The sequence below is a fragment of the Oncorhynchus kisutch genome, linkage group LG9 (genome assembly GCF_002021735.2).
Source record: "Oncorhynchus kisutch isolate 150728-3 linkage group LG9, Okis_V2, whole genome shotgun sequence".
Lineage (NCBI taxonomy): Eukaryota > Metazoa > Chordata > Actinopteri > Salmoniformes > Salmonidae > Oncorhynchus > Oncorhynchus kisutch.
Genome location: NC_034182.2, coordinates 35,247,172 through 35,267,012, shown reverse-complemented (window position 1 = coordinate 35,267,012; position 19,841 = coordinate 35,247,172). Strand labels below are relative to the sequence as shown.

The following is a 19,841-nucleotide window of genomic DNA, read 5'->3' as shown; positions in this document are numbered from 1 at the left end:
TTGATATGTAGGCTGTGTGTGCCATTTTTACATTTATGTAGTTATGTCCTTGATCTGTTTTTGTCTATCAACATTCTGTATTGTATCATGTTACATGTTTTATGTGGACCCCAGGAAAAGTAGCTACTGCTTTCGAAACCAGCTAATGGGGACCCTAATAAAATACCAAATACTATGATACATCACGGTTTTTCTGCTCTCAAACATAGACTGTTCCCCTGTGTGTGTGTGTGTGTGTGTGTGTGTGTGTGTGTGTGTGTGTGTGTGTGTGTGTGTGTGTGTGTGTGTGTGTTGTCCCACCCCCCGTTTACAAGACAGTAAACAAAACATCAGCACCTAAGGTGGGACTGATACAGATATGCCACAATGGCTCCCATTCTACTGCTTTGTAGAACCCATTAAAAGTTCCATTGCCAAGGCAGTAGCAGCATAACCAATGCTACTGCAACATGGGGGGGACAATTAATAACAGCCACAAACTGAATAACTGTCATTTCCATTTAAAACCATGCCCAAAGATGTCTGGGTGAGAGATGGGTAGGTACCTCCAAATTAGTTAATGCATCACATCTTTAACACCCATCATGTCAATATGCTGTTTATAGTTATAGTTCCTCTCTCTTGCTTGATCTAAGAACCTTTGAAGTTTCTTAAGTGCAGATGGTGGTCCAACAACTACAGTGACTGTAGAACTCTGACAGGGCTTTAAATGCTTCCATAACTCCGGACAGATGAAATTGTGTCTAGCCTGTTGGTCAATGCACTGAACTAACTTCCACATAGGACTGTCACCCTATAGCTTTGAATATGACTGTTGTTTCAGCGTGATCAAGGAGCTTATAGTGATACATCACTATTCAAATTAAAATCAACCCATTTGAATGCATCCCTGTTTATTGGTGTAGCTAATGGGGTTGCCTTGCCATAGAAACAGTCAAGAGACCACAAACTAAGGAGCTAACCTGGCAAAAAGTAATCTAGCATCCTACCCAATTGGGAGAGAACATTCTAGATATCATTCTGTTCCCACGTCTGCCATTCACCAAAACTCCATATGCACACCCTATCTCAAGAGAGATGATGGGGGATATAAATCACTTTGTTTCACACCTACCTATAGGATACAACAAAGTTAATTTTCATGATTTAAAAGAGTGAACAAGAACATAGCAAAATCCTTACAAACTGAAAGCACATAACATCATTGGCCCTAGGTTATCATCAATTGCGATTACTCCTTTATACAATTGCAAAGGTGTGTTTTCAGTTTTTCAATTGCATGTTTCGCACAAACTACACATGCTGCTTTGTAATTTGCAGACTGATACGCCCACATAAGTAACTGTGTGGTTGACATACAGAAAGAAGCAACTCAAAGTCTGAAATGGTTAAATACAAATACGATTTTAGATGCTTTACTTACCTAGGCTATTCGTAGAGCCATCCATGACTGATCGCCCAGAAGTTATTTACTGTCTTCTAAGAGTGGAGTTTGTTTTGGGGGTGTATTTTCCATGCTGCTGCTCGTACCCGGAGCGTGTCAGAAGTCACACTCGGGAGCTCGCGCTGAAGTTGTTTCTTTAGAAAAGAGAGGAGACACGCATGGCAACTTGCGCAGTTGCTAGAGAGGATTGTGCCCCCCCCCCCCCCCCCTCCCCTCCCCAAAAAAGAATGCACTCAAATACTTTACACAAATCCAGGAAATGAGCTGAACATTGGGGGGGACAAGTGCACAATCGCCCAATAGATTCACATACACTCCGCACCAGAATTTCCCTAATTATGCTCATGGAGACAAGTATGGTATAACTAACTATTTGCGATGGCTATGTGTGTATGTAATAATAATATGCTCCTTACTGAAACGTTGTAGAACTACTTTTTGAGTTACATCCCCTGTCATCCAAAAGTTCTGTTCAACTGATATTTTTAATTCACAGAGATTTCCTGCCACCTGGTGGTGTGTTTTTGTACTTATCTTCAACGACACGATGGCGGAACTAAAGCTCGGCGCCTTTGTTTTTGTAATGCTGGGGGAACAAAAACCCGCTTGAACCAGGAAATGCATCCGGGGGTTCTACATGGAGTGACATGTCTGAAGGAGACGTGATACGATGGAGAATCTCACCACACTTTTACCTCTACGTATAACTTGAGAGCTTCTAAGGTCACTCAAGTTGAATTGTCACATACTATGTGACATAGTCATAAATTGAATGGCTACTTATAGCTAGGTAAAAGATACAGTATGTTGTCCTGTGTTTATGTCTGTTGTGTCATGCTCCCATCAAAACCACAGAGATTGATCTGCACATATGTTTTGCAAGCTGTCACAATATATTCATATTAGTGCAGATTCATAGTGTCACTGTACTATTTGTCCCATCTGCTTATCTTGTTAATCATGTCAGCTTCACTCTTCTCTTTTGTAGGAGCCACATGATGCATGAACCATGAACTGTGCCTGCTGTCTACTACGGTTCCAGAGTGTGTGGTTCCTGGCCCCCTCTGTCAGAGCAGCTGTCTAACATGCCAACCTGTGTCAGACAGCCACAGCATTTTCCCTAATTACACTACACAACACCTGTGGCCAGGTATGTCACACCCTAAATCCTTAGGAATTTCCCCAGGTAATCACATCGACATGGTAGTTAAATTTGAGTGGATAGCAGTGGGTGATCGTTTACCTCAATCGTAGGGTTAGGAGCACTACGGCAGGGCTCTCCAACCATGTTCCAGGTGAACCCCAGTTGTAACTAACCTGTTTCATCTTATAAACCAATTCATTATTAGAAACAAATACACCAGATTAGGGTTGGAATGAAAACCTACAGGATAGTAGCTCTCCAGGAACAAGGTTGGAATGAAAACCTACAGGATAGTAGCTCTCCAGGAACAAGGTTGGAATGAAAACCTATAGGATAGTAGCTCTCCAGGAACAAGGTTGGAATGAAAACCTACAGGATAGTAGCTCTCCAGGAACAAGGTTGGAATGAAAACCTACAGGATAGTAGCTCTCCAGGAACAAGGTTGGAATGAAAACCTACAGGATAGTAGCTCTCCAGGAACAAGGTTGGAATGAAAACCTACAGGATAGTAGCTCTCCAGGAACAAGGTTGGAATGAAAACCTATAGGATAGTAGCTCTCCAGGAACAAGGTTGGAATGAAAACCTACAGGATAGTAGCTCTCCAGGAACAAGGTTGGAATGAAAACCTATAGGATAGTAGCTCTCCAGGAACAAGGTTGGAATGAAAACCTACAGGATAGTAGCTCTCCAGGAACAAGGTTGGAGAGCCCTGCACTACGGTGTATCAAGTTACCCTTTCATGCACTTTGTTGAACTATGTTGACTGCTTGTACCTCCTCGTCAATGCATTTCCTCATCCTCAACAGGCACTGAGGCGTTTCCATGACAGCCCTGGATGTTATAAGAGCCAGCTTGTACCCACAGACCTAAGAGGACGAGGATAGAATACATGACAGGTCACTGATAACTCATGATGACCTGTTTGACAGGGTGGCCAGGAAGGCCAAGACCAAAGCCACCTTCAACGGAGTGGTGGATGTCTTCAGTAAGAGGGGAATATGGCGTCGAGGTCACGTAGAGTTCATTTACGCAGCCTTGAAGAAGGTGCCAGAGTTCGGTGTGGAGCGGGACCTTACAGTTTACAACAAGCTGTTGGATGTTTTCCCCAAGGAGGTGTTTGTGCCCAGGAACTTTATCCAGTGCATGTTCAACCACTACCCCCGACACCAGGAGTGCGGGGTGCACCTGCTGGAACAGATGGAGAACTCTGGTGGTTGGGGGGTGGGGGGCAGTGGTATGTTAGTGTTTTACATTTACTGTTTCCCCCACGATTTGTTTCAGCAGCGGTGGCAAAGTTGACGTAGGGGCGTGGCCAATTGCGTGGTCTCCGACCAGATATTTTAATGACCCTCCTCTTGGCCACAGGCACAGTTTTGCTATTTTAAAGCTAATTTCCTGCAATACTACACATTTTGCCATGGCTTATGCTATCTGAATGACTCAAATGTAACAAAATCAATGGGGGCCCCATGCCATGACACTTTTGGAATTTTAGATTCTCTCTGACTCTAGTTTTTAGTGGTGCTTGTTAGTTGTCAAAGATGATCTTATTTTAAAAAATGTATAGGTCCGTTATCTTTTCTACATACTTTACATCCGGTTCTGTCATTTATATTTATACTGACAACATTTTACCAAACCTCACATTTGTATTGTTTGTTTTTTGAAATTATATTTCGTGGCGGCAACAATTTAGCAGCGGTTGCCCGCCCCTGATAAATGAATATAGGGGTAACACTGGTGTGTGTGTGTGTGTGTGTGTGAGAGAGAGAGAGAGATTTGGCCAACTGTTTTCAGAACAGTGGCTCTCAAACCATTAAAATATGAAGCAAGACCCTTGTTTTGTCATTCATTCATGTTCTGTATAATCAGGTATCATGTTCTGTATAATCAGGTATCATGTCAAATGTCCAGACTTAAGGTACAGATCTTCAGGGACAAGATTCACCCTATGAGGAAGTACCAGCGCATCTTCTGATGGTTCCCCAAGTTCAAGCACGCCAACCCCTTCCCCGTCCCCCTGCAGCTCCCTGGGGACCTTGTTGACTTGGCCAGCCTCAGTCTCAACCGCATCGTTAACAACCTATATTTCATTTATCAGTTATCATTGGCTAGGTGCAACTCCAGATGATGCACTGCAAACATACGGTTCTCAATGTTGTTACCAGTCAAAAGCTTGGGCACACCTACTCATTCCAGGGTTTTCTTTATTTTTCATATTTTCTACATTGTAGAATAATAGTGAAGACATCAACACTATAAAATAACACATATGGAATCATGTAGTAACAAAAAAAGTGTTAAACAAATCAAAATATATTTTATATTTGAGGTTCTTCAAAGTAGCCACCCTTGATGACAGCTTTGCACACTCTTGGCATTCTCTCAACCAGCTTCACCTGGAATGCTTTTCCAACAGTCTTGAAGGAGTTCCCATAGATGCTGAGCACTTGTTGGCTGCTTTTCCTTCACTCTGCGATCCAACTCATCCCAAACCATCTCAATTGGGTTGAGGTTGGGTGATTGTGGAGGCCAGGTCATCTGATGCAGCACTCCATCACTCTCCTTCTTAGTCAAATACTCCTTACACAGCCTGGAGGTGTGTTGTTTCATTGTCCTATTGAAAAACAAATTATAGTTCCACTAAACTCAAACCAGATGGGATGGTGTATTGTTGCAGAATGCTGTGGTAGCCATGCTAGTTAAGTGTACCATGAATTCTAAATAAATCAATGACAGTGTCACCAGCAAAGCACAACCATACCATCACACCTCCTCTATGCTTCACGGTGGGAACCACACATGCAGAGATCATCTGTTCACCAACTCTGCGTCTCACAAAGACATGGCGGTTGGAACCAAAAATCTAAAATTCATGAGACTCATTAGCCCAAAGGACAGATTTCCACCAGTCTAATGTCCATTGCTCGTGTTTCTTGGCCCAAGCAAGTCTCTTATTTTCATTGGTGTCCTTTAGTAGTGGTTTCTTTGCAGCAATTCGACCATGAAGGCCTGATTCACGCAGTCTCCTCTGAACAGTTGATGTTGAGATGTCTGTTAATTGAACTCTGTGAAGCATTTATTTGGGCTGCAGTTAACTGTAATGAACTTGTCCTCTGCAGCAGAGGTAACTCTGGGTCTTCCTTTCCTGTGGCGGTCCTCATGAGTGACAGTTTCATCATAGCGGCCGATGGTTTTTGCAACTGCAGGGGAAGAAACTTTTAAAGTCTTCAAGCAATGATAGACTGTCATTTCACTTATTTGAGCTGTTCTTGACATAATATGGACTTGGTCTTCTACCCAAAAAGGCTATCTTCTGTATACCATCTCTACCTTGTCAAAACACAACTGATTGGCTCAAATGCATTAAGATGGAAAATACATTTCACAAATTAACTTTTAATAAGGCACACCTATTAATTGAAATGTATTCCAGGTGCCAAAACGCCCCTAGACTCTCAGACCATGAGAAACAAGATTCTCTGGTCTGATGAAACCAAGATTGAACTCTTTGGCCTGAATGCCAAGTGTCACGTCTGGAGGAAAACCTGGCACCATCCCCAAGGTGAAGCATGGTGGAGGCAGCGTCATGCTGTGGGGATGTTTTTTGGCAGCAGGGAGGAGGACCATCGCCGTAGCGTTTGAGAGGGAAGCAGTTAACAGCTACAGGACTGCCCATTTCTCTACCAGAGAGAGTGTTCCAAGAAACCAGGCTTGGGTACTTATTTAACCCGACTCCCTCTAAACTAATTTATTGTTGTTATAAATGTCTTTGACAAGGCTCTTGAGCTTACTTTTAATTAGCACCGTGTCAAGATTCAAGAAAGCCTCAAATCTGGAAAAATATAAAAAATACAAAATCTCTTATGCGTACCCTACTGTTTTCATTATATTTGGAACTTTGTACCTGAGTGAAGGGTGACAACCTAAATCACAGTGTTGAAACTAGTGTGCATTGACATTAACTCAGTCAATTGCCTTAATAGTAAATATACAGTGGGGCAAAAAAGTATTTAGTCAGCCACCAATTGTGCAAGTTCTCCCACTTAAAAAGATGAGGCCTGTAATTTTCTTCATAGGTACACTTCAACTATGACAGACAAAATGAGAGAAAAAAATCCAGAAAATCATTTTGTAGGATTTTTTATGAATTTATTTGCAAATTATGGTGGAAAATAAGTATTTGGTCACCTACAAACAAGCAAGATTTCTGGCTCTCACAGACCTGTAACAACTTCTTTAAGAGGCTCCTCTGTCCTCCTCTCGTTACCTGTATTAATGGCACCTGTGTGAACTTGTTATCAGTATAAAATACACCTGTCCACAACCTCAAACAGTCACACTCCAAACTCTACTATGGCCAAGACCAAAGAGCTGTCAAAGGACACCAGAAACAAAATTGTAGACCTGCACCAGGCTGGGAAGACTGAATCTGCAATAGGTAAGCAGCTTGGTTTGAAGAAATCAACTGTGGGAGTAATTATTAGGAAATGGAAGACATACAAGACCACTGATAATCTCCCTTGATCTGGGGCTCCATGCAAGATCTCACCCCGTGGGGTCAAAATGATAACAAGAACGGTGAGCAAAAATCCCAGAACCACACGGGGGGGGACCTAGTGAATGACCTGCAGAGAGCTGGAACCAAAGTAACAAAGCCTACCATCAATAACACACTACGCTGCCAGGGACTCAAATCCTGCAGTGCCAGACGTGTCCCCCTGCTTAAGCCAGTACATGTCCAGGCCCGTCTGAAGTTTGCTAGAGAGCATTTGGATGATCCAGAAGAAGATTGGGAGAATGTCATATGGTCAGATGAAACCAAAATATAACTTTTTTGTAAAAACCCAACTCATTGTGTTTGGAGGACAAAGAATGCTGAGTTGCATCCAAAGAACACCACACCTACTGTGAAGCATGGGGGTGGAAACATCATGCTTTGGGTCTGTTTTTCTGCAAAGGGACCAGGACGACTGATCCGTGTAAAGGAAAGAATGAATGGGGCCATGTATTGTGATATTTTGAGTGAAAACCTTCCATCAGCAAGGGCATTGAAGATGAAACGTGGCTGGGTCTTTCAGCATGACAATGATCCCAAACACACTGCCCGGGCAACGAAGGAGTGGCTTCGTAAGAAGCATTTCAAGGTCCTGGAGTGGCCTAGCCAGTCTCCAGATCTCAACACCATAGAAAATCTTTGGAGGGAGTTGAAAGTCCGTGTTGCCCAGCAACAGCCCCAAAACATCACTGCTCTAGAGATCTGCATGGAGGAATGGGCCAAAATACCAGCAACAGTGTGTGAAAACCTTGTGAAGACTTACAGAAAACATTTGACCTCTGTCATTGCCAACAAAGGGTACATAACAAAGTATTGAGATAAACTTTTGTTATTGACCAAATACTTATTTTCCACCATCATTTGCAAATAAATTCATTTAAAATCCTACAATGTGATTTTCTGGATTTTGTCTGTCATAGTCAAATTTTGTCTGTCATAGTTGAAGGTTATCCATGATGAAAATTACAGGCCTCTCATCTTTTTAAGTGGGAGAACTTGCACAATTGGTGGCTGACTAAATACTTTTTTGCTCCACTGTATATCACCTTTTCAAAACATTTGGACAGTTGAAGTGAATTGGTGATGCACATTGACTTATCTTTAAGTATTGTTGACAATGAGGATACAGTTATGGCCTCATATACATCCTCCTTGATAGTGCCAGCTAGCAATAAATCAGAACCACTTTTAAAAGATAGAAAAAAAGGGTTTATTAGTACCGAAAAGGCATTTGAACATTCCCTTTTAAAACAGACAAGGTAGGAACCAATTCAAAGAGGTACATTCTCATCAGGTGTCATCATACAGCGTGGTCAGTGTCCCCTGTACATTTACAGTTTGCTTACAGCTGTACAAGAAGAAGTTCATCACAGTACAATCTGTTTTCAATGCATTTTTCAGTCTGTTAAGACCACAGAAGACTGACTTCCAAAGCTTCGTGCTCTATAGGACGTTAATCGTCAGTATATTGGTGAACCAAAAACACAAATGGAAGTCCATTCCACACATTTTCTGTTACATATAGGAAGTATAGAAACATCCAAGCAGCAGGCCAATGGATCTTACATATTTTTTTGTATGTTTAAAAAGTGATAAAAAATACATATGCTGATAATTGATTGTTAAATCAGGGATACAATTAAATAAGAAATGTAATAATCTATATCTGTGCCACTGACTGATTGTTCAGACTAAATAAAAGGCATTAAAAATAATGTATACAGTATAAATAGAGAAGGAAATATGAATCAGATCAGAAACAAAACGTGAGCAACAATTAAGTGATCGGCAATCAAATCCATTAAAAGGGTTTTGACATTTCAGCACCCCTTTAAACATAACGATTGTGTGTTGTATTTACAGTGCAGAAATACATTTGTCAAATCAGCATTACAGAAACAATGTTTACATTTATTAAAAGGAAGAACATTTTTATATATTCCAGAACAACGATTTATGAAAAAAATGTTGTTTTGTGTGTCAAATAATTATTTAGAAGAGTCAGTCTTGTAGATACAGTATGCTGCAAGAAAAATAATTATACCAGTACTTTTTAGGACATATTTAGAATACCCTCATGCAAGGATGTCCCTTGTGAAAAGGGAAGAAATAAAACTGATGGTCTTGGACCTGAATAACAAATTGTTAATACAGTACAAAACTTTATACAAAACTGATAGTATTTGTGAGAAATATTAAATAAACATATCATTAAGTAAAATTATAAAATGTATTGTATGTACAGACGAATATCAATCATTGAACAATTGATCACCTGTAGACCATTTCAATAGACGCATGGTCTCTAAGTCAAATTCACAGGTCTGCTATTTACCCTTAAAAACATGGACAATATAGATCCTGGTACATTGAGGAGTAAGGACACATTCATTCAGATTGAAGAACATCACTGACCTGTTTGTAATGGACACATAATAGGGAGGTTAAGTTAACCCAGTGCTGTGGATTGAGGGAGAGCCCTGACTGTGCTTTAGTATGTTATACAGCACAACGACATTATAGAGCCCAGTGACATCCATCATTGATATATTATTTTGGTTTAGGGCACAGGAGACATGGTGTAGTAGTAGTAGTGAATGATTATCGCTACAAAATGGCGCTATCAAAAACATCAAGAAGGCCTCCCGAGTGGCGCAGTGGTCTAGAGATTCTGGGTTCGAGTCCAGGCTCTGTCGCGGCCGGCCGCAACCGGGAGACCCATGGGGCAGCGCACAATTGGCCCAGTGTCGTCCGGGTTCGGGGAGGGTTTGGCCGGCAGGGATGTCCTTGTCCCATCGCGCACTAGCGACTCCTGTGGCGGGCCGGGCACAGTGCATGCTGACACAGTCGCCAGGTGTTTCCTCCGACACATTGGTGCAACTGGCTTCCGGGTTAAGCGGGCATTGTGTCAAAGAAGCAGTGTGGCTTGGTTGGGTTGGGTTGTGATTCAGGGGGACGCACGGCTCTCGACCTTCGCCTCTCCCGAGTCCGAAACAGGAGTTGCAGCGATGGCTGCAAACTACCAATTGGATACGACGAAATTGGGGGGGAAAAGGGGGGAAAAACCCAGCAAGAAGATACATTCGTGGGTGTGTGTAGATGTGTGGGTCTATCCCAAAGTTCATGAGGTAAAGCTTGCCTCTTGTCGTTCCATGTCCCCTATACAGATATACAGTTCCAAGTTCAGTTCATCCTTTGTAGGGGAACTGCTCCGGAAAAGATAATACACAAAAGAAAACAGCAGAAATGTTTTCACTTCCTCTATTGTTTTATGCTGTCTGGAATTTAGCCATTTGTGCTTCTGCAAATTAGGACAAGTAGGTAGGACGTAAACAATGTGTCGTGAAAACGTGTTCCTACAGACAGACAAGAATACACCCCTTGGTATACAGAGAGCTACGGTCAACATTATGATATACAGACATGGATGGTGTCTGTACAGTTATGAAAGGCTCAAATGCTCACCTTAGCCCTCAGAGTCTTTTAATCGTTCTGGAGCTTTTGCTGTTCGTCGGGTATGACGAGTCCTCTGTATCAACCATTACTTCTGCTGGGAGGTTGGCACTGTCCCCTGAAACAAAATGGTGCTTGGATATAACAGAAATACTCAATACCAAATTTCCCCATCGCCAGGAACAGGAAGAACTCTGGGCCCTCTAATATAATACATCCTAATTACCTCCCATCGTCCCACTGTGCTGCTGCAGCTGACTGGTGAAGAAGCGTTCTCTCCTGGACACCTGCTCGTCCCAGGCCTCTAGGATGCGAAGGTGCTCCGGGGACTCCAGGCTCAGGGTATCTGGGTGGGCCTCGTCGATGTGGGCCCTCACCCCCTCCAGGCTGTGGGAGTACTGGAGCTCCCCGCACACCATGCACACCAGCAGCTGGTTCAGCGGGTCGTAGTCCATGAGGTAGCGATTCCTCCATACAACATCCGAGATGGCGCCGTCATAGTTGTCACCAAGATCGTCGTGTAGGAAAAGGAGCTCTGATTCGTCTATAGGAAAGATAGTGGTATTGTGAGACATGGAACTTTAGAATTTTGGGAACTGGTCAGTCGGGCCAGTAGACTGCAATTTCTACTAGTCCATGATGACTTTCTACTAGCCAGGGGTCCAACATATTTGTATAAATATTTGGGCTAGTTTGCCACATTTTCTACTAAGGCAACAAGGTTACTCTAAGAAAGGCCAATAGCTATAGCTAGATTTAGGATTAAAAGACCTAGAAGTATCAAATGTATTACCTTCTAAAGGTTCAGTTTGGCCAAAGTCAGGAAAGTAGCCCATGTCTGTCTCTGTGGAAGTACTATGGAAAAAAGGACATCAGTTATGATTATAACCAACACACACATTGAGGTAACAGAAACAGAGAGAAGTCTGAAAACGTGTCTCTCACCTCAGAAGTAGTTCAGAGTCCTCGGAGGTGTTGAACCACCGGTCAGGATCCTGTTCCTTTGGTCGAGAAAAAAACTAAGAGTTAGTCAGCCCTAAAAACAAAATAACTGACCAAGAGGAATGAAAGTTACCGAAGGCTGAATCCTCATCCCTTGGTATCAATGCATGATTTAAGCAAAGTTACGGTTCAGTCAATGGTTAAACATACAATTCTGACTTATTACAATTTTATATGGCCTTTTCTTTGAAATGTTGACCATTGAAAATGTTACCTGTGTCTCCATCTCCTCAAGCAGCTGTTGAGGATGATGAGTGTTAGGGATGATGGGCTGCCAGTTGACCGAGGGCCTCTTCTCTGTCATCTCCCCATCTCTCATTGCTTTCCTGGCTCTCTGCTCCTTCTTCCTCACCCTCCAGTACTCCCTCTTCTTCCTCAGAGTCTCCTCTTCCGACTCCCCCGGCACTGGCTTGGGCGGACCCATTGGGCTTATGTAGATAGGGCTTTTGGTGAGCCCCTGCAATGTCGGCAATCGTACATTTTGTACATTCCCACTTTGAGAAATCTGAGCACCTTGATATTTGAAAGGAGTCTGTGTTGGGGTGAAAGAGGATGTTTGACTGGGAGACTGAATGGGTAAGAGTTTTATGCTAGTCAAAGGGTTGGGAGGAGGTGTGAGAGTAGCGATGGGTGAGGTATCGGTGTCTGAGGTTTCCTGCACTCGCAATCTCCATTTTAGAACGCGGGGCGAGTCGGCGCTCGATCCTGGGGCCGCTTCCTGTTGGTTCTCCACCAATAGCAGCCCGTCTTTTTTCCCCTCACTCAATGGGGGGACAGTGACACCACCTCCAAAAGGGAGGGACACGGTACCGAAGCTATGAGATGTCTGTGGGGACCCTGTGTCACCAATGGGTGAATTGGAGATACTGGTACAGTTGACAGGAGGGTTGAGCTGTGTTGTATCATATGTCTGTCCAATGTTGGAGGTGGTGGGGTCTCCAACCAGAAGTGTAGGGATGTTGGTGACCATGCTGAGGCTAGCCTTGGGTCCAGAAGTAGGGGGAGATATAGGCTGGGGAGAAATAGGCTGGGGAGATATAGGCTGGGGAGATATAGGCTGGGGAGATATAGGCTGGGGAGATATAGGCTGGGGAGATATAGGCTGGGGAGATATAGACTGGGGAGATATAGACTGGGGAGATATAGGCTGGGGAGATATAGGCTGGGGAGATATAGGCTGGGGAGATATAGGCTGGGGAGATATAGGCTGGAGAAGTGGGGAGGACTGCAGTTTGAGCAATGGTGCTGTGTGTAGACCGAAACTTCCGCTTCTCTGCACTGGTCTCTGTGTGTGTGTCTTCACAATGAGGAGATTCGAAACCTGAAACACAAATCAATGAATACGTTTACATTAGTTTTATGTCACAATATACAGAATCATTTATAACCAAGGTTATTTGATCTATTTGTTGATCTTTACAAAAATTTACTTGTTTAGGTTTGTCCAGTTCTCAGAATATATATCCCATATATATCCCCCTCTTCCTCAATTAGACTGAACAAAAATATAAAACGCAGCATGCAAAAGTGTTGGTCCCATGTTTCATGAGCTGAAATAAAAAATCCCAGAAATGTTTCGAACACACAAAAAGATTCTCAAATTTTCTGCACAAAATTGTTTACAACCCTGTTAGTTAACATGTATCCTTGCCAAGATAATCCATCTACCTGACAGGTGTGGCATATTAAGAAGCTGATTAAACACCATGACCATTACACAGGTGCACCTTGTACTGGGGGCAGTTAAAGGCCAATCTAAACTGAATGACGTTGTGTGGATGAGCGGTGTGCTGATGTCAACGTTGTGAACAGAGTGGCGTGAGGTTTTGGTATGGGCAGGCATAAGCTACAAACAACGAATACAATTACATTTTATTGTTGGCAATTTGAATGCCCAGAGATACCGTGACAAGATCTTGGAGGCCCATTGTTGTGCCATTCATCCCGCCATCACCTCGTGTTTCAGCATGATAATGCACGGCACCATGTCGCAAGGATCTATACAAAATTCCTGGAAGCTAAAAATGTCCCGGTTCTTCCATGGCATGCACACTCACCAGACATGTCACCCATTGAGCATGTGTGGGATGCTCTGGATCGATGTGTATAACAGCGTTTTCCTGTTCTCGCCAATATCCAGCAACTTTGCACAGCCATTGAAGAGTGGTACAACATTCAGCAGCCTGATCAATTCTATGCAAAGGCGATGTTGCGCTGCTTGAGGCGAATGGTGGTCACACCAGATACTGACTGGATTTCCGATCCACGCCCCTACTTTTTATTTAAAGGTTGTCTGTGACCAACAGATGTGTATCTGTATACACAGTGATGTGAAACCCATAGATTAGGGCCTAAATAACTTTACTCAGTAAAATCTCTGAAATTGATGCATTTATATTTTTGTTCAGTGGTATTTCATGGCATTTTTTTATTTTACCTTTATTTAACTAGGCAAGTCAGTTAAAGAACAAATTCTTATTTTCAATGACGGCCTAGGAACAGTGGGTTAACTGCCTGTTCAGGGGCAGAACGACAGATTTGTACCTTCTCAGCTCGGGGATTTGAACTTGCAACCTTTCGGTTACTAGTCCAACGCTCTAACCACTAGGCTACCCTGCCGCCCCATTTCAGTTGGAATTGACAGTGGGCCTGACCAGAAGACATTCTGTAAGCACCTACAATGCTTTGCAAACTACATCAGTTCCACACTCCAATTGACATAACCCCAAAACATACTTCTGCCTCAAATTTTATTGAAATGATAGGTATAGGGCTACCATTGTGAATGACAAAATCTGCAGTGATGAAATGTAATATCAAGATTACAAATGACATCCACCCACCTGTGCTGCTTTGAGGGCCAGTCGTCTGCCGTAGTCCCCCCGTCTCAGCCCCCCTCCTCCCTGCCTGACCGTCCTAGCTCTCTGCTGCCTCTTCATCATCCTCCAGTACTCCCTCTTCTTCTCCAGAGTCACATTCTGGCCTGTCACCACCGGGGCGTGCTGATGTTGCTGAAGTTGTAGTTGATTTTGAGGTTGTTGATAAGGTGGTTGTTGTTGATGTTGATTTTTATGTTGTTGATGAGGTGGTTGTTGTTGTTGAGGCTGATGGTGTAGCTTCGGGGGTTCTGGGGAGCAGCAGTGGTGGTGTCCTGCTTTTTTGGCACGCAGCCTCTGGGCTCTGCGAGGGAGAGGCGGTCCTCTGGAAGCTGCCGTGTGGGACCAAGAGTGTGTGGGTGTGTGAGAGGGGGGTTCAGAGGGAGATGGAGCTGGGAAAGACAGACCTTCAGTGCAAGGACTTGACAGGGGAGAGTCCTTAGGATGAGGACTCAATGGACAAATGGTTACCTGGCAGGATGGCAGGGCGTCAGCGTCCACCTGCCATCCTTTGACCTCCAACGATAGGTCACCAGATAGGGAGACCTTCTCCTCATCTTCCAGGGTGAGCAGAGGTAGATTTGGCTTGACCTCCATCTGGACGGAAGCATCCTTGTAGGAACATGTCTGAGGATCACTTTTACAAGGCAGCTGTTCTGTAATACAGTCTGGCTGTTCTGTTTTCCAGTCAGCCACAGTGCTGAGCGATTCCTCCAGCAGCTTCTTCATAGAAGCCACCACCAAGAGAGTGGTGGCCTGGCTGTCAGCACTCAAGGCTGGGTCTGGTGGCTCGGTCTGTGGTGGCGGTGAACACCGGGACGGTTTGATATCAACACAGAGGGGTTGTTCCAGTGGAGGACATGGAGCGTCTGTTGAGGTTGATCCTCTCTCTTGTTTGATTTGGTCTCCCTGTGGAGACGTGGACACACTGGTGTTTGAGAGAGGCTTGATAGTCAGTGTATTGTTGACATTGGGAATGGCGACAGCTAATCGTGCTAACCTTTGGTTCCGCCTCTTGTGTGAGGCAGTCTTTCCCCTAGCTTGAACTCCTTGCCTTAGGCGGGTGGCTCGGGCCGCCCTCTGCTCTCGTTTCTTTACCCTCCAGTACTCTCTCTTCTTAGCCATCTTTTCCTCCTCTGTTAGCTTTGGGTCCAAGTTGAGCGCTGCTGATGCTGAAGAAGCTTTGACAGCCATCTGCATGACCCAGCTAGCCGGCTTCGGTATCGCTGTAGGCAAACCAGGAAAGGTGTTTTGAATGTTTTGAGGGTGTGTGAGGGTGATACGACTCTGGGGCTGGACGACTGTGTGTGGATTAGGGAGGTTTTTCGGGGGGCTGCCTGAAACTAACTTGGGAGGCTTTCTGATTGACAGGCCGATGGGAGGACAGGAGACATTAACTTGAGCAGGACGGATTAGAGGTGGTGGGTTGACCCGTATTTGATGTACCACATTACTAGATGTATCACCAGTGGGTTTGGGAAGCAGTTGGTGTTGGCGGTGTATGTTAGGGTTGGTAAATGAATTATTAACAGGCATTCCACCGATGACACCAATTTCATCCCCTGTCTCTTTTGCTTCTGTAATGAGATACATTTGGGGAATGGTATCGGTCAATGTACCGTCCTCCTTGATGAACCCTCCAATGGTCTCTGAGGCGCTGGTGTGGGTAGGCCCATTTCCTGTTGGTTGTGGCAGTGTGTTGCAGCCCGCCGCTCTCGCCTTCCTCATATCCTCCAATATGCTCTGGTACCGGTTGACTCTTCGCATCAGAGCATCCTTCTCCTTCATCTTAGCGCGGACTTCCACTGACAGCTTAGCTCGCTGTTCCCGCTTCTTGACACGCCAGTATTCCCGCTTCCGGGCCACCCTCTGCTCGGGTGTCTCCGTTGGGTCCTCTCGGAGTGCGTTGCAGGTTTTGAAGGCTGTAGCATGACAAGGGGACTTTCTCATGTTTCTCTGACCCAGGAAATTCCTTTGGGCGTCAATGAACCTCTGTCTTGGAGTCCTACAACGGACCATACCTTGGCTAGTGTTGATAAACTGCCCTGGACCAAGGAGCCTTCTGCTTGGTTCCCCTTCTAGTTTAAAACCAATGACATTCGATGCCATGCCAGTCTGCATTGTTGGTTCAGCGTCCTGCGGATTCTCTACTTTTACCTGAACAGCCTGTTGATTAGCGTTGACTGCAGTTAGCTTAGCCAGGACTGAATCCTCAGACTCCCTTTTGACTACAACGCTAGCCACTGCTCTGGCATTCTTCAGCAGGCGTTCAGCTGAGATGAACGGGACCCTGACTCTATTAACACACTGCCTATGGCCCTGTCCACTCAAAGCAGATGGAGGACGTTCAATGACCACGTTGGGTAACATTCCAGCTTTTTGCAACGTTATCTCCATGTTCGTGATTCTCTCTCTAGTCTTCGTTAACCTAACCGCCTGCTTCGCTCTCTGTTCTCGCTTCTTGATGCGCCAATTCTCTCTGCGCTTGGTGGCTTTGTCCTCCTCAATCTCCAGTGTAGCTGATGTGTCGTTGATACAACTAACTTCTTGGGCTGTGACCGGGGCACGCTTTGTCCCACCTAGCTGTATTACTTTCATCCCTATAGGCCTACCCTCTGGTTTGGGAATGAGGACAGGGGTAGGCTGATTGGTCACGATGGACAACCCTGAGGTAATGTTAGCAGTTAGCGGTCCAGGCTGAACACGCACTGTAACTTGAGTCTCAGTTAACGCATCAGGCCTTGATACACTCTGGGTGGCCAGTTGCTTCTGTGTTGACATTACAGGAGAGCTGCCATTCAGAACAGTCATTCCGCCCTGTGGTTGGTGAGGTGCAGAACCTGAGGGTCTCACAGCCACTCTTCCCAGAGGCAAGGAGGAGCCACTGTTGAGCAGCACTCCGTTGGGTTTGGCTGAGGTAACCGTTCCGATCACAGTGCCCCCTGTTGGGGAACTTTTCACCGCCATCTTGCAGACCATCGCACCTTCTCGTGGACCTGCATTGGACGTTGGGAACGGAGGCAAGACTTTGTCAAGTTTTATCCTCTGGAACCATTTCTCCTTTTGGTTTGCTGAAGAGTTTTGGTCCTCTTCTTCAGCACTATGGTTCAGATGATAGGAGATAGCAGAACCCTTTCCCTTTAATAAAACTACAGGTGCACCACTGACATTGGTTTGGTAGGAACCATCGCTATTCAACAAAGTGGGGGCAGACCCTGCCATTGAACAAGAGGCACTGGGATTCAACACCATAGAGGTTAGGGTCTTATGGACTGCATTTCTGCCCAAGGAGTTACACACTCTGTTTGTATCTTTTTCCCTCTTGACCTCTGACAGCTTGGCCCTCTGCTCTCGTTTCTTGGTCTTCCAGTACTCTCTCTTTTGGGCGAGTGTGGCATCGTCGAACTCTGAGGCTGGACGGTAGCGCTGACCCCGTGGGCTGCCAGCCCCTCCAGTTCCCTTGGTGGTTGGCATGCTAGTTGCTGATTGGTCACCTCTCGTGCTCTTCACCAAACTGTGCTGGCTGCAGAATCTTCACTCATCCCACTCTCCTTCGTCCAATGTTCACCTGATATGGATGCTGTCAGCCTTTAGCCTACATTGTCGTATGCTATTGAGTAACATCCTATAGGTCTTGTTATGGCCGTCTCCCATCTCTGGTGGTCACCAGCCACATCTTGACATTAACAGACAACGGATGGTCCTGAAAATTAGAATAAACAACACGCTTAGCGAGACAAATATACTAATCTAATAGATCTTGGGAAATGTGATTATTTGCTGACATAGATCACATCTTGAAGTTGTTTTTAACTGTTGCCAGTTTAGAACCAAATTAATAAACATACTTCTTCAAACCATTGCACCCCATTTGTCCATCCCAAAATTAAAGCTAAATATTCAATAGAGTAAATTATATATTTATATCATTGTCAAGTATTGGCATTTATTAACACAATTTCTGGCTGGCTTAGATGCGTCCTTTATTTGATTAAAGTCAACAAGAAATAACTTGTGCACACCCTATTTAACTGATTTATATAGGCCTAATTAATAAAATAATTTGTGGTTCCTAATTTAGGCTATACAAATGTAATATTTTTTGGCATATGAATCCTGCAACGCATCCAAATGCAGGCTGTGTTCGCTCTCTGACAGCCAGCATCAAAGAGCATGCACAACAACCAGGAAGAGAAGAAATGGCACTGTCTCTTTAAACCAAGTCCTCCGTCTATCACAAATTATGTCTGTCGTGTGCCATTTTTCATTCTTTATTTATTCTCATACGAATACCAAATGCAGTGTGCCGACGAGTGCTAAAGCAGAGCCACAAATTCAAACGAAAACCCCCCGGAAAATGTGACACATTTGGTGATATTTATGTCTCTACCAGCGTACAATGGACAATCTCTTCCTCCTCCCCTGTCCACACGGACTGGCGTCTGTCTGCGTGTGTTCCTTGTCTAAATGAATAGAAAAGCGTAAATCCAAGCTAGCGGTGAAAGAGTAGGATGGTTGAAAAGGTGTGAAAAAACATGCATTTGCATTACCTGGTAGTTACACCTAACTTTCCGGGATAGTTTGTGAACGTTTGGACAGATATATTGTCAGGACACTGCAGCTACTTCCCTCGAGCCAGCCTTTCTCTCTATCGATGCCTTCCTTGACAACGTTGAAAAGTACCAGGATGTGGGACCTTGCTGCTTGTGTGTAAACTGCGTCGCGTGGACAGACACAAGCCTCTTAAAGCTGTACTACCACAACAGGGGACAAAATTTGGTTTATAGATGAAATTGAGCAATTTCTATTCATATACTGTGTCTCCAAGATGCCACACATGTCCACCCTATAATAAAGTTGTATTCTAGACTATTGGTAATATAATCGTACCATGTTGGAAAACTGCACCAATCAATACATTAGAATCCAATCAATTAAAGAATTTGTCATTTAATATCTGTTCTAGAACATTTGACAGATGCAACATTTCCAAATATTTCAATTATAGACAATGTTGCTACCGGTGTTATATTTATCCATGGTTGCGAATTTGAGCATTTTGGCAAATATTTGCACATGGGAATATAGAAGTATTTCTCTCAATACCACAATAGTTCACTATAATGAACACAAAGTAATGACAGCGCAAGATACATTGTAATGATGTTCACTGAGATTATGCAGAAGTCAGTGTACAGAAGGAATTATTCATAAATAGTGAAAAAGTAGGCTGACTATGGGGGGGACATTTCAACAGCCCCCCCATATTCATTTAATTAACCGTTGTCTTTTAAGTAAGAAAACAAAACCATGGTAAAGTGTTACATGTTTGTCCAATTAATTTTGCAGTAAAACCTAACCTA

The 19,841-nt window shown here is 44.1% G+C and overlaps 3 protein-coding genes across 9 annotated transcripts in view; 1 reads left to right on the top strand and 2 right to left on the bottom strand.

Annotated features, from left to right (window-relative positions):
* The window catches only part of LOC109897112 (echinoderm microtubule-associated protein-like 3), a 46,352-nt gene extending 44,742 nt beyond the window's left edge, over positions 1-1,610 (bottom strand). Inside the window, exon 1 of one of the 4 annotated variants that reach the window (XM_031832489.1) lies at positions 1,424-1,610. In XM_031832489.1, the coding sequence (XP_031688349.1) occupies positions 1,424-1,448 (25 nt within the window). In that variant the 5' untranslated portion in view covers positions 1,449-1,610. The remainder of the gene's footprint in view (positions 1-1,423) is intronic. The other 3 variants (XM_020491665.2, XM_020491666.2, XM_031832494.1) reach the window with 3 other exon arrangements.
* A 172-nt stretch (positions 1,611-1,782) lies between these two features.
* Positions 1,783-4,720, top strand: LOC116375233 (evolutionarily conserved signaling intermediate in Toll pathway, mitochondrial-like). The gene is made up of 4 exons (XM_031831378.1): positions 1,783-1,798; positions 3,461-3,878; positions 4,462-4,483; positions 4,580-4,720. Exons 1-4 carry the CDS (start codon positions 1,783-1,785, stop codon positions 4,718-4,720), a joined length of 597 nt encoding a protein of 198 aa, XP_031687238.1.
* Positions 4,721-8,333: 3,613 nt separating this feature from the next.
* On the bottom strand, positions 8,334-19,178 carry si:dkey-28a3.2 (uncharacterized). 4 transcript variants are annotated; one of them, XM_031832488.1, is made up of 8 exons: positions 19,029-19,178; positions 14,446-18,181; positions 11,817-12,923; positions 11,546-11,601; positions 11,394-11,455; positions 10,827-11,144; positions 10,613-10,718; positions 8,334-10,503 (listed from the first exon to the last, which is right to left on the bottom strand). In XM_031832488.1, the coding sequence occupies exons 2-7, from the start codon at positions 17,950-17,952 to the stop codon at positions 10,621-10,623; spliced, it is 5,148 nt and encodes a 1,715-aa protein (XP_031688348.1). In that variant the 5' UTR covers positions 17,953-18,181; positions 19,029-19,178; the 3' UTR covers positions 8,334-10,503; positions 10,613-10,620. The 4 variants fall into 4 exon arrangements, with proteins under 4 accessions (XP_031688348.1, XP_020347250.2, XP_020347248.2 ...); XM_020491661.2 differs by having other exon boundaries at positions 8,334-10,448; XM_020491660.2 differs by having other exon boundaries at positions 8,342-10,353; positions 19,029-19,177.
* Positions 19,179-19,841: the final 663 nt, after the last annotated feature.

Excerpts from the sequence above, each read along its gene's own strand:
- LOC116375233 (XM_031831378.1), top strand. Across the intron at positions 3,879-4,461 it reads GATTTGTTTCAGCAGCGGTG|GTATCATGTTCTGTATAATC; the intron begins GCAAAGTTGACG and ends CTGTATAATCAG. Across the intron at positions 4,484-4,579 it reads ATCATGTTCTGTATAATCAG|TTCAAGCACGCCAACCCCTT; the intron begins GTATCATGTCAA and ends TGGTTCCCCAAG.
- si:dkey-28a3.2 (XM_031832488.1), bottom strand. The coding sequence starts at position 17,952 with ATGCCAACCACCAAGGGAACTGGAGGGGCTGGCAGCCCACGGGGTCAG. Across the intron at positions 12,924-14,445 it reads TGGCCCTCAAAGCAGCACAG|GTTTCGAATCTCCTCATTGT; the intron begins GTGGGTGGATGT and ends TTTGTGTTTCAG. Across the intron at positions 10,719-10,826 it reads GCACAGTGGGACGATGGGAG|GGGACAGTGCCAACCTCCCA; the intron begins GTAATTAGGATG and ends ATTTTGTTTCAG.